We start from the raw sequence: 12,819 nt of genomic DNA, 5'->3' as shown, positions 1-12,819 counted from the left end.
CTGAGTCTTGAGGGATGTAAGAGATGACCAGGTTGGAGAATTCTTGGTAAGGGGCACAGGCTGCACAAATTGTGGGTTGATAAATGGCATTTACCAGACATCTTAGTCCATTGTGGGTCACAGGTTTTAAGGCTCATACAATTGCTGATTTCATCACTCTCAAAAGCTATGAAGCTCAGAGAGGTAGCAATGAAATTGTAGAAAAAGCCCTGGGTTTATTATCCCCATCTGACAGATTTATAATCCCCATTATACTGCAGGCCAGTGAGTAAGTGACTTATTTAAAGTTGTACAGGTAGTAAATGAAGGAGTTAGGATTTGAACCCGGGCCATTTGGCTCCTGAATCAGTACAATAAGCCACCTCCCTTCACTTGGACTCCATTAGGCTTCCTTCAGTGGACTGAGAATTACCATGACCCCCAACTTATTTATATCAAAATAAGCCTGTAGGAATATGTCAATGAAATGCCATCCAGCATGTGTGTGTGTGTGTGTGTGTGTGTGTGTATGTGAGTGTTTCTTTCCAACTCTGACAGTTCCTGAGTCTGTAAATCAGCCTTTAGCTCCTATGTATTTTGTTAAGCACAAATTATCACCCTCAGACTTGGCAAAGATGCTGCAATAACTTCTGCTTCTGCAGTAGTTCCCTACCATCAGGTGGGAGGATGACTACTCTTATGGCCTATGTTTTGGAGTCAGAAGATGAACTTTCTTTTAGATTGATCTTCACTGTGGTTTTCCTGAGAGCATGATTATGATTTTACAATCTGGAAGGCAAGTAGTGAGCAACAACAGCACATTGTAAGCTCCTTGAGTGCAGAGCTCCATCTTACTCATTTCTGATCCCTACTTGTCTCTATACTTGAACCAGCGCCTGGTCATGATGGGTGTACAATGTCTGAAGACAGCTGGGGTGAAAGAAAGCTGTTATAGTCTGAATGTTTATGTTTCCCTAAAATTTGTATGTTGAAATCCAAAACCCCAAAGATGATGTATTAGGAAGTGTCACCTTTGCAAGGTACTTTAGTCATGAGGGTGGAGCCCTCATGAATGGGATTAGTGCCCTTGTTAAAGAGGGTCCAGAGAGATCTCCAGCCCTTTCTACCAGGTGAGGATACAAGTGAGAAGGCACCAGCTATGAAGCAGGAAGTGGGCACTCACCAGAATGTGATCATGCTAGTATCTTAATCTTTGAATTCCCAGCCTCCAGAACTTTGAGAAATAAATTTCTGCTGCTTTTAAGCTGTACAGTCTGGAATTTTGTTATAGCAGCCTGAATGGACTAAGACAAAAGCCTTAGCTACAAGTATGCTTCTCTCTTCTGGAGCAGTGGTTCTCCACTCAGATTACACGTTAGAATTACCTGGGGAGACTTTAAAAATCTGATGCCCAGGGCTCCACCCAAGACCAATTCAAACAGAAATCTGGGAGTGAGGATGGAATTCAAACATCAGTATTTTAAAAAATATTTATTCCCCAGATGATTCTAATTTTGCACCAAAGGTAAGAACTACTCTGTAGGAAGAGACCTGCAAATAGTTATAAATATTTATAGCTCTAGATTTTTTAAAGTCACACCTGTGGCTCTTCTAACCAATTCACTTTTGTCACTCAATCTGTAAAAGCTTAGAGACAGTGGGGTGCAATCAGAAATCAGGGATGGTGGCAAAGAGCTATAAACACTAGCTCTGGAACCAGCAGGCAAGCTGGTTCTGCAACAGTGGCTCACCTTCAATTGTCTTTAAAAAGAAATACAGTAATTTCAGTTTATTTAGTGGAATTTTTCTAGAGCAGACCCCATCCTGTTTCATGAACCACTACCCCGTGGTTAAAATATCATGGGCCATCCACTGATTCTTATTTGCAGGCTTTCTCAACACACACACACACACACACACACACACCTTTCTCAGGATAATTTTTTTTTAAGCTGACTTTTTCAACAAAGCATTATTTTGTTTATGATATTTACACAGTTCTTTCCAGAAAGAAAAGCATAACCATATTATCAACAGGAGACTCCATGGATCACTGAGATGACTATGAGTGTCAGCCAGCACTCCTTGCATTGTGCTTTAAGGTGACTCTTTGGACCTCAGATTCTTCATGTGTCAGATGAATCAATGGGACAATCTGACTACACTAAGCTAATGTTGGACCATCTGACTACATTAAGTTAATGTGCTGTGTGTCTATGATTCATTTTTCTAGAGGACCCAGCCAAGTTAGAGATTCCCTTTATTCATCCAGTAGATTAAACTCTTCAGATTCTTAAAGTGGCTTTGTCTCTTTTAATTCACTGTCTCCCTTCTCGTACCACTAAGCTAGTTGAACAGTTGTTAAAAAAATAAATGTTTCAAGCTAGGGGACTTTTTGGACACAGATTATGAAACTTTAGTTGTGATGCTGGCCAAGCAAAGTGGGTAGTTTTCTCTGTGGGGTATGGTAGGAGAGAAGAGAAAAAAAGATCTGCTTTCAATGCATCAGAACTAACCACAAAATAATTGGGCCTACAGTCTAATCTAATCATGCTTTTGTTTATTCACCTCATATAAAAGTCTCTTAAGAATGCATCTGAGCACAATATATAATAATACTATAACATACATTGTGAGAAACTTTGGAAAACAATAAAATGTCCACCTGAAATAAGCAGTGTTCATAGACATACAAACCCATTGGTCATGCACATTTGTGCCATTTCTTGAACTACTGAGTCACAATGCTGAACTGAAAGCATGAAATAGATTTTACAAACAGAGACTGAAGCCACTCAGAGGCCTAACAAGTGTTATCAGAAGCTTCACATTTGCATAATTTACTACGTCAGTTCACATTTTATTATAAAATTCACATTGTTTTATTGTTTTCTTTTGTAATTAATTGGAACATGACATTCCTGCTTAACAGCAGGCAGGGGGCTTCCTCTTCAAAGTCAGTAGTTTGGGGACTCTCCGGAGAACTATTTGTGAGTTGCTTGTTAAACTGAATGTAGTGTTTTTTGTTAAACCGAAGCCACAATTATAGTAGAACCCAGTTAAAACTCAACTCATGTGTACAGATTTGGATAAAACAGGGGTAAAAACCGCATCCCACTGCCCCCTACCCCTATCAAACTATACAAAAGTAAAAGCTCAATAGAAACCATTAGTATCTAATGTGAGAATCCTGTTTCCAAAACAGTTCATGAAGGGGTTGAGCAGTATTAGCAACTCAGACCGGGAAAAGGGCAGACCCAACTGGTGAGGGGGCCGTATGTCTCCCTTCAGCGATGTTCAGGCTCTATAATAATACACAATACAAAATGTTACAGGAAAAGTTGTAACTCTTAGGCAGAGTCTTCTACACAAATTGAACACCACCGTTGGCAGGCAATGTTAGATATATAAATTAATAACTTACAAAACATTACATTATATACATTAAGTAATAAATACATGGTTATAAACAGAAATGGAGGTGACAGCACAGAAGGCAGTGCAAGAGAAAGACGGCAGCATTAAACTGGAAACGGTGTAACTGGTGTTAGTGTGAAGAGGGGCACAAGAGAACAGGATGGGGACTGTGCGACCCCAGTGGCACAGGGGTTCGGGACCCGACAGGGCAACTGCTCATGAAGCTGAATTCTACACAGACTGTTACTGTGAACAACATGACTACCCCTTAGTTTGTTCAACTTTATTCTGTTTACAGCAAAAAAGTGCAACTCTAGAGGAGAAAAAATACTGTTGGAAGCAGGCAAACAGAGATACGTTATAAGGGCAACTGAGGAGTTGTTTGGGACCATAGGAGAAGGAAGTTGAATGTGGTTAGAAGCGTAGCCTTTCTATTTGCAAAAGTAACTATAGTCAAGTGAAAGATATTGCCCAAGAAAGAAGGAAGACCATTTTCTTTCCTTTTTTTCCCCCCCAGAGTCAAAAAAGTTTATGTCAACTTTGAACGCTTATCTGTGTAGAAGTTAATACTAAACTCTAGGTATTCAACAGGCATTTTAAAGACGTGAAAATGTTTTACAAAAAAGGCACACAGGTTGGCAGACAAGGGGACAGGTGAGCAGATTTAGAAATGACATTATTAGTCAGTCAGTTCAGTCACTAGAGGGGACAGATTCCCAAAACTTAGTGCAGAAAAATCTCTCAGTTTTGTGTCTTCCATTTTCAAGCCATTCGGTTGTGATGCGAACTTGGCCTCCAGAACCACAGAAAGCTTCAGCTCTCCACTAAGCTTGCAAGCAAGGCAAGTCAACTGTGGAATTTCCTGAGCTGCGATGTGCTTCCCGGTCTTGCATTCTGGCTCCAAACTCAAGTAACTGGAAAGGCCGGGAGGCCCTTGTCCTGTGCAGGCCTCGGCCCCCATGGTGGGCTGGCCCTACCATACAGCTGGCATGCTTGTCAAGGGTGGAATGTTCATCTCCATGTGAAGAGGGAGATTATGTGTCAATCAGGGACTTGTCTTCTGTTGTGATGTCTACATCAGTCTCTCCCAGTGAATCCCTATTTTCCGGATCGATCACACAGAGTGTCTTTGTGTTGCTGAAATAGTTGTGGCCCTCTCCTTCTTTTTCGGGGCCTTCAGCATCCTCCTCTTCGAGGGTCAGTTCAAATTGAAACTTCTCCATCAGACCCTGGCAGTCTCTGTTCTGCTCATCCAGTGGTGGGGAGGGACTCTGGGGTATCATGCTCTGATACCAGTTCCTGTTATCTTCTAAAGTATCCAGAATGTCCTGGGCATCAGGCTGTACCAGGTCCGCCCAGGTCTCCCACAGCGGATGGACAATGTAGTCGATGAAGCCCACCTGGAGAAAAATAAGGTTACACATCTGTTATTGTGATGGGCCCTGGAACACCAAACAAGCCATCCTGGTTTGCATGCAAAGAAAGAGCCACAACAACCCAAGAGAGGTCAATAATACTGGAATCTGTTATTTGAGTACCTACTATATGGTGCAACCTGCACTGAATGCAATATATACATTATCATTCTTAATCACACAGAGTAAGTATGGTTATTCACCCTTCACAAAGGAGGAAACTGTGACTCGTTGAGATGAAATATCTTGTCAGAGATCACAGAGCTAGTAAGTGGTGGAGATGGGACTCAGTCCCAACTTTGTCTGATCCCAAAGCCTGTGTTGGTCTCACTAGAACTGATTACTTTTCCTCTGACGTCTGCCAGGTAAGAAGTCTGGATGTAACCCTGGCTGGGAATGACTTTGTCACTCCTTGGATTCTGTGAGTCATTCTCTGAAGAAGGAAGCTCCAGGTCTACTGAGCTCTGACTCAACATTCTTTCCCTGATAACTTTAAAATATGCCGTGGTTTTAAAATGAAAGGGAGCCGGCCTCGTATGACTCTGAGATGTCTCAAGTTCTGTGGAACATTTTAGGTTTGTAGACGACGTAGGTAAAACACTTAAAAACACTTCAAGCCCCTAAACAAACAAATATCCCCTCTGCAGACACGTCTGCAATTGTTTTAGATCCAGAGGGCATACCGTCATTTCCATCAGGAGAAAGAAGGAAAAATAAAGACAATTAAGCAGTTCCTTTGCTAGTGTTCCTGTGAAGAAATATGAAGCTTATGGTTCTGTTATGGTTTACACAGGGGCTATGCATCCTGCATGAGCTGGCTCTGTGGCCTCATGCTGACCTTTCCACTGTGGGACAAACAGGAAACATTGGGGGTGGGAACAGGCTGAGAGAAAGAATAGGCCCTAGTTGAATGAGGGAATGGAATTCCCCTGTCATGGTCTGGGGAGCTGGAGAGATGCTGGGTCGGGATTCAGGGGTAGATGAGCAAAGGCAACTTCTGTGCACCCATGGGCATTACATAGCTGTCTTTCCACACTGCTGGAAACTTCCCTTTATTAACATTCTGGATTTGGGCCAGTTATTTAACACATCAAAGTTGTACCATATCAAAGAACCTTAGTCGTATGTGACTTTTATCTATCTGTTTATCTATCATCTATCTATCTATCTATCTATCTATCATCTATCTATCTATCTATCTATCTATTATCTATCTATCTTTTCTCTGGTGTTTCCCTAGCCTAACAAACAGAATTCATACCACAGTCAGGGCATCTCTGATCTGCACTGATTACAAGAACTTCGACTGTGGATGATTCAGATATTTCTCTTGCTTCCACCCACTCCTCTTTCCTCCCTTTTACTTCTTTATGTATGTTTAGTGGTTTTTAGAGATGATTTTCAAGGTATTTTCCAGGGACCTGAAAAAAACAAGCTCAAGGCAATGGAGAAAATTCAATCAGCTGAACACAGTGCAGCCATTTTCTTTCTTCATTTGTTCTGCTTCTGCTAAAGGTTCAGCACTTTTTTGAAAGGCAGCCTTTAGTTGCTTATTTCCTAGGCCCTGGGACGAGAGAACTCTACAAATCCAAACAGCACCTAGTCAAGGGCTTCCTTGCCAGACTACTCAGACGATGCTCACCAGAACCCATCTGTGGGAAATACCAGGGTGGACCACAACATCACGGAAACAGTGAGACTTGTTCTCAGTGATGGACAGTGAAGAGTATTGGGTAGAGGGTAGCTGGGTGAACTGGACCAAGAGGACAGCTTCTTCACCTGACACACTGGGGAAATACCTGCTATGTCTATGTCACAAGGCTGTTTGGAGGTTCAAATGGGATAATGTATGTGAAATGTGTGGAAAACCACACAGAACATCATATACATACAAAACACCACTGTTGCTAACAAAAGGGCAATATGCTATTTAATTAACTAATTCATGAATATCTTGTTCTAATTAAGGCATTAGGGTATTTGAATTGGCCCTAACTTAATGTTATCATGTGTTTTTATGGCATATTTGACCTTCAGAGCACTTTCACAGATTTTAAACTCATTTGATTGGGTTTCTTTAAAAGGCAACACAACAATAATTGCAAAGGAACTATACATTGATATTATAACTACATGTAAATTTGGGAGTAGAAGGTAGTGGGGAAAGAGGATAAACACTAACAAAAAATACTCTGAATGCTTTTGTGATAAAGGCCTTGGGCAGCCTAGAGACACAGTCTTTTTTTTTTTTTTTTTTTTTTTTTGCGGTACGCGGGCCTCTCACTGTTGTGGCCTCTCCCGTTGCGGAGCACAGGCTCCGGACGTGCAGGGTCGGCGGCCATAGCTTACGGTCCCAGCCGCTCCGTGGCATGTGGGATCTTCCCGGACCGGGGCACGAACCTGTGTCCCCTGCATCGGCAGGCGGACTCTCAACCACTGCGCCACCAGGGAAGCCCGAGACACAGTCTTAATCATGACTGCCTGGCTCAGGTTGTTTGTTTTCCTGAAAAAAATAGCATCTCAGCCGGCTCTGAAGCCTTTGTAAGAATATCGATACCATCTAGTGCTACATATTTTGCAGCTAGCCGCATCTGGGGCATTTCTGCATCTCCCTGCCTACAGTGTAATGTCCCCCCAGTCCTTAGCACACAGGGAGTTTGTAGCTTTGGACACAACCAAAAGATGTCAGCATGCTCTCAGAAGTGTAGATGCGACCTTGGAAGGGGACACAGGACAACGCTTCAACTATGAGGCAGAGAGATGTGTGGGAATGAGATTCGTCGCCTCTGGTGATGGTAGCAGTGTGCATGATTATGGAGAGACAACGAAAACAGGAAACAAGGGTGAAAAGCAGAAGTCCTGGATAAAGACAGAGCTGGGGGAAACCTAGAGGGATGAGATTGAAGGAGATGGCAGCATTCAGTTAACTCAGCAGGATTTGCTAAGGTCATAGACAGTGATCTAAACTGAGAATACACAGTCCAAACTTTGATGGATTTCTGAAGACTATTTTATCTCTTCGTTGTGAAATTGAGCGTAATGGAGAAGGCGAATGAGTCATGAGCATAATGGAACTAAATAAGTAGTTGCTTCCTTATAATTTCACACACACACACACACACACACACACACACATACACACACACATATATATATTTAGATGAAAATAGCTAGAAAAAGCCCTCCAGTTCAACCATCAGCAGAGCTCACAGAAACTTTGAAACCTTATATTAGATACCTGGGATTTTTCCACGGAAGCTGTGTGCTTATCACACATGGGGCTAATCTCCATTCCCCTCTCCCGTTCTTTGTCTCCCTGCTGGAAAAATTCCTCCATGATGCGGTCTGTCCATTGCCGATACAATTCCAGGGACTTGGTGGGGTTGCTCAGGTCTGCACAGTGTACCATGTTGCGAAGGACCTGAAATCATCAAATTTTGGAAATCCCATAAAATAAGGTATAAATACTACCAGAACATTGCATCCCTCTCGTACTAGTACACTTGGTACCGGACCCAAGAACATTTTAGTTGCATTATAATTATGGTGCTTGCGCCAAAAAAGCAGGATTACAATGGTGCTGGCCAGAGTTGGTTATTTATCATTACAAGAGTCCCCAAAGGGAAAATGTGTCTTCTTTGATTGACAATCATTGAATTTAAAAACTGGAAGGGACATTAGAGGTCAGATGTTGCCATGGTTTCTCCTCCTCAGTTCGGAAAAAATGCAAAGAATTACTCAAAGTAGATGTCTTCATATTTTCCACTTGTGGAAAGAGGAGACCAACTGAGGGCAATTTGTATAACCAAAACAGACCTAACAAAGTTCAAGTCAGTGGGATTTATATCCAAACATGAGCTTTTGGGATCAGCAGTCACGTATACCCTATTACAAAGAGATTTTGCTGTTTATTTTTAGAATTAAGCAATTCAATAAATAGGGTTCTGTTTTTCTTCGTAAATTAGAGAATCAACTTGAATGTCCATTTTCCTTTGCTCATTCTTAAAATAAACCCAAAGCCGTAGTAGTAACCTAGGACATGCAACTAAGTAAACTTGTTTTTCTTTTTCTAATTGTTGTTTCATTAATTTGGTGTGTCTTTGTGTTAAATCAAAGGCTTCTGTCAAATACCTGTATACGATCAGTATAGTTGTCCAGGAGAAGAACACCGGAACTTGTAACTTTCTTTGTTTCTACCATTGTCTTCAGGTCTGCCAGCAGGCTCATGTGTTTGGACATATCAGTTGCTAAGACCTGAGGTTAAAAAAAAAAAAAAAAGGAAACTCTCAATAAACTCAGTTTATCAAGGAAATGGATTTTCTCTTCCCACAAAAGTAAATGAGGAACACAGGGAGGCCAAAGTCTTACCATGTCAATAACCATCTTCCTGAGTGTCTGACGCTGCTTCTTGGTGAGATTCTGGAAGATGTCACAGTGTTCTTCTTGGAGCAGTTTGAAACCCACGGCAAGGTGATGGTTTTCCAACACAGATTCATCATTATACATCAAAGCAAGTTCTGAATCTAATAAACGAGGAAAAATGATGATTTAATAAAAAGGGATACAATTCAAACTGTGGAATTACCTCAGTGTGAAATCAGATCTAGTTCTCTCCATATGATTTCAAGAACCAAGACCCCATATGTTATTTTCTATTAGAGACAGATTCTCCCTCTAGAAAGAGAAATAGTCAGTTCCTAAGTAAAAAAAAAAAAAAAAAAAAAAAAAGTTTCCAGTAGATATTAGCTCATAAACTTTCTCTTTGATTAAAAGTCACAGTATTTTTAAAATCCTTTTTTTCCTTTTCACTTCAGATGAAGAATTTGACATTTTAGGTAAGGGCATTCCCAAGCAATTAATCCTATTTTTATCTCAGTTTGTAACTTCCCTTATGTCTTCACAAATGTGTGCTTTGGAAAAAGAACAGACCGAAAATGCCACTAAACTTTACCCAAGGTATTAAAAATTTTCACATTATTTCACTTTTTGATATGTTTCCCAGCTCCATCAATTGGGACTTTTGGATTTTCAAAGAAGATAATGGTGTGAGTGTAAAATTTCACTTTATCCAAATAATGTAGCTCTTTGGAGCTTTCTATAAATATGGTAAAAAAACAAGAATTTTTTACAACAATCTTGATATCCCAGTTTCTGCCCTATGGCCCTATACAACAGAAACTGCATTATCTAGATACCTAAACTACAGCTTCTAGCCTGCCTTTCACACAGAAGAATCACAGACATCCTTTGTTAGGCAGCGCCATGGTCTGCAATTGAGAACATGGTCATCAAACTCATGAAGCCACATTTTCTCTTAACCAAAATGATAGCCAAGTGATGATAATATGTTACTAATTGTAGGTGTTGTTACTCATAAACCATTGCTTTTATAGTGTGCTTTGAGTTACATCTTCAGAAAAGGTAGTGGGATATGTGATGACGTTTCAGCACTCTTGCCTTGTTCATCCTGCGATAAAGGGCATAGCTCTGCAAGCTGGCTTTTTATGGTACGTGACTTTGGCAGAAAGACCATTTTTCTGTGTGAAGCTAACTGGCCTATATATGGAATGGTTCATGACACCACAGTACACCAGCTGATATAACCCACACAGACAAACAAAGTTTACGTTATTTCAATAGAAAAACAAGGTAAGAAAAACCAAGGTACCTCACACTTAGTCATTCAAATATCCTGATGATAAAGTATGATAAGGGCTCTTTCACAGCAAGTAGCTCCAATATTTCTTAAAACTGTCAGCACTTGATGTTAATCTTGACCACAACAAGATAACCAGTATTCTCAGAAGAAAAAAATTCTTAGCTTTTCAGCATTTAGAAATGGTACATTAACTGGGAAAAATCATGGATTTTCATTAGCATGGATATTAATATTTCGAGCATGACAAAAGCTTTGGCCTAAGGATGGGCCAGCCCTTGAAGGTCACTGAAGTCAGACCAATCCATACTACAGACCAGTGCATAATCAAACCTATGAAGTTGGAAGAGAGTGTGTGAGACTTTTAATGACCCGACACGCCATCCTGAATTGTGGAAGCTTTTTCTTGGAGTCTTATTTCTATATGGAGGCTCCCATGCTCAGATACAACATTTGGACCTGCTTCCTCAGTAGAGAGGGACACTAATGGGTCACGATGCTCTGTGTGAGAGCCCTGCATAATCCTGGAAAATCATTACCACATTATTCCCAAGCCTTTCTGTATCCTTACTAGATAATTCCACATGTGTTACTCTTTCCTCACATACTGCATTTTCCAAACACTGAGTACTTTTTATGGCTCCCCTCTGACCCTTTCCAAGTTCTCCATGCAGCTCAAAATGATGTTGCTAGACTGGACACAGTATCCAGGAAAGGTCTGACCAGTTTGAGTGGAATGGAAGGATTACCTCATTATTACCCTTATTATTATCCATAATGAAAACATCAGGAGGAAAAAAATGAAGCAGTGACTCATACAATTATCTCAAATGACTGTTCTAGTGGCTAACTCACTTGTGTTGATGAGAAACTGATTGGAGACTCCAGGATGATCAACGTCATGAATAGCAGCTGCAAAAATGGCGGCCAGGATTTCCAAATCTGTGAAGACGGCCTGCAGGGCAAAATGAGTGCACTGAACTCCACATTCCATTTGCCTATCCTGCTTAATTAGTTTCATACTAAGGTACCCCATCTCATTCTTGTTGGGAGAAAGATGGTTTGTTGATTTATACAGTGTCTCAATATACTATTTTAATTAAATGTAGATTCTGTCCATCATCATAAGGTCTCTTATGTGAGAGGAATGATGGTCAGAGCCCATGCCCATATCGAGCCTGCAGGCTGACGCTCAGGAAAGGCATTAGCACAATGCTCATGGTAAGAGATCAGGTGGTACCTGATATTTGTTTCTTGGATAAGTGGTAATGACAGGATGGTGCTTATGCAACATAAGCACATATACTGGTCAAAGAAGCATGTCAGACTGGCTCTGCTCTGATATAAAAAGCTTCATTTACTTTCAGGCTGAAGAACTAAGGCCAAATTCCAGATTTATAAGCCTGCCAATAAGTTATTTCTTAAAGCTAAATTTGTAGCATGGTCAGAGCTTTCACACATTTATTAATTCATCCATTCAGTCAATACCTATCCACTCAGTGATTAGTAGGGACAAGATTTGAGGACATTTCTGAGAAATGAGACCTAATGCCCACTGCTCAACTCCTTCATGCCATCCCGTGAAGCCTCCTTCCTCTGCCCTACCTGTATGCAATGACTTAAACCTAGTATTTATTTAGGTATAAATTGCTTCTGGTTGAAATGTCTTTCATCATTCTCTGTGGTTACTTAAATCTTCTTTTTTTTTTTTTTTTTTTTTTTTTTTTTTGCTGTACGCGGGCCTCTCACTGCTGTGGCCTCTCCCGTCGCGGAGCACAGGCTCCGGACACACAGGCTCCGCGGTCATGGCTCGCGGGCCCAGCCGCTCCGCGGCACGTGGGATCCTCCGGGACCGGGGCACGAACCCGTGTCCCCTGCATCGGCAGGCGGACTCTCAACCACTGCGCCACCAGGGAAGCCCCAACTTAAATCTTCTGATCCTTCAATTCAATCTAATTATGCAAGGACACATTGAACTCTCCCTTCTCTAAACATCTGTGGTGCTCATGCTCAATTTCTAGCCACACAGTAGGTAACAGCAGCAGACAGTTGATAAACAGTGTTGGCCCACCGTGTGATACTGACACAGAACATAAAAATAACACTGTTTTGTTTTTTTCCTTCAGGGCCATAAAACAGTCTTAGCTTCTTGGATTTCATTTCTCAGAATATATGGAACTCAAGCAATAGAGTGGGGGGTCAGTTTAATCTTTCTTCACCTTCCACGCTGAATCTGCAGAGGTGGGCTTGGCTTGGCCAGTCCCTTCCCACAGTGAGCCTACACATTTTGGAAATACCTGACCACCACTGCCATCTGCCAAGGAAGAGCATGGACTGCTGTACCCACTGGGC

At 41.3% G+C, this 12,819-nt stretch overlaps 1 protein-coding gene across 2 annotated transcripts in view; it reads right to left on the bottom strand.

Annotated features, from left to right (window-relative positions):
* Nucleotides 1-2,534: 2,534 nt before the first annotated feature.
* PDE4B (phosphodiesterase 4B) overlaps nt 2,535-12,819 on the bottom strand; it is a 636,321-nt gene continuing 626,036 nt past the window's right edge. For both annotated transcript variants that reach the window (XM_060089922.1, XM_060089921.1), the window contains 5 exons: nt 11,323-11,422; nt 9,180-9,334; nt 8,943-9,065; nt 8,050-8,232; nt 2,535-4,796 (listed from right to left, as the gene is read on the bottom strand). In XM_060089922.1, the coding sequence (XP_059945905.1) occupies nt 4,431-4,796; nt 8,050-8,232; nt 8,943-9,065; nt 9,180-9,334; nt 11,323-11,422 (927 nt within the window). In that variant the 3' untranslated portion in view covers nt 2,535-4,430. The remainder of the gene's footprint in view (nt 4,797-8,049; nt 8,233-8,942; nt 9,066-9,179; nt 9,335-11,322; nt 11,423-12,819) is intronic.

The sequence above is a fragment of the Mesoplodon densirostris genome, chromosome 2 (assembly GCF_025265405.1).
Source record: "Mesoplodon densirostris isolate mMesDen1 chromosome 2, mMesDen1 primary haplotype, whole genome shotgun sequence".
NCBI classification, from domain to species: Eukaryota; Metazoa; Chordata; class Mammalia; order Artiodactyla; family Ziphiidae; genus Mesoplodon; species Mesoplodon densirostris.
The sequence above is the reverse complement of the archived record's forward strand: the minus strand, read 5'-3'. Positions and strand labels throughout refer to the sequence as shown.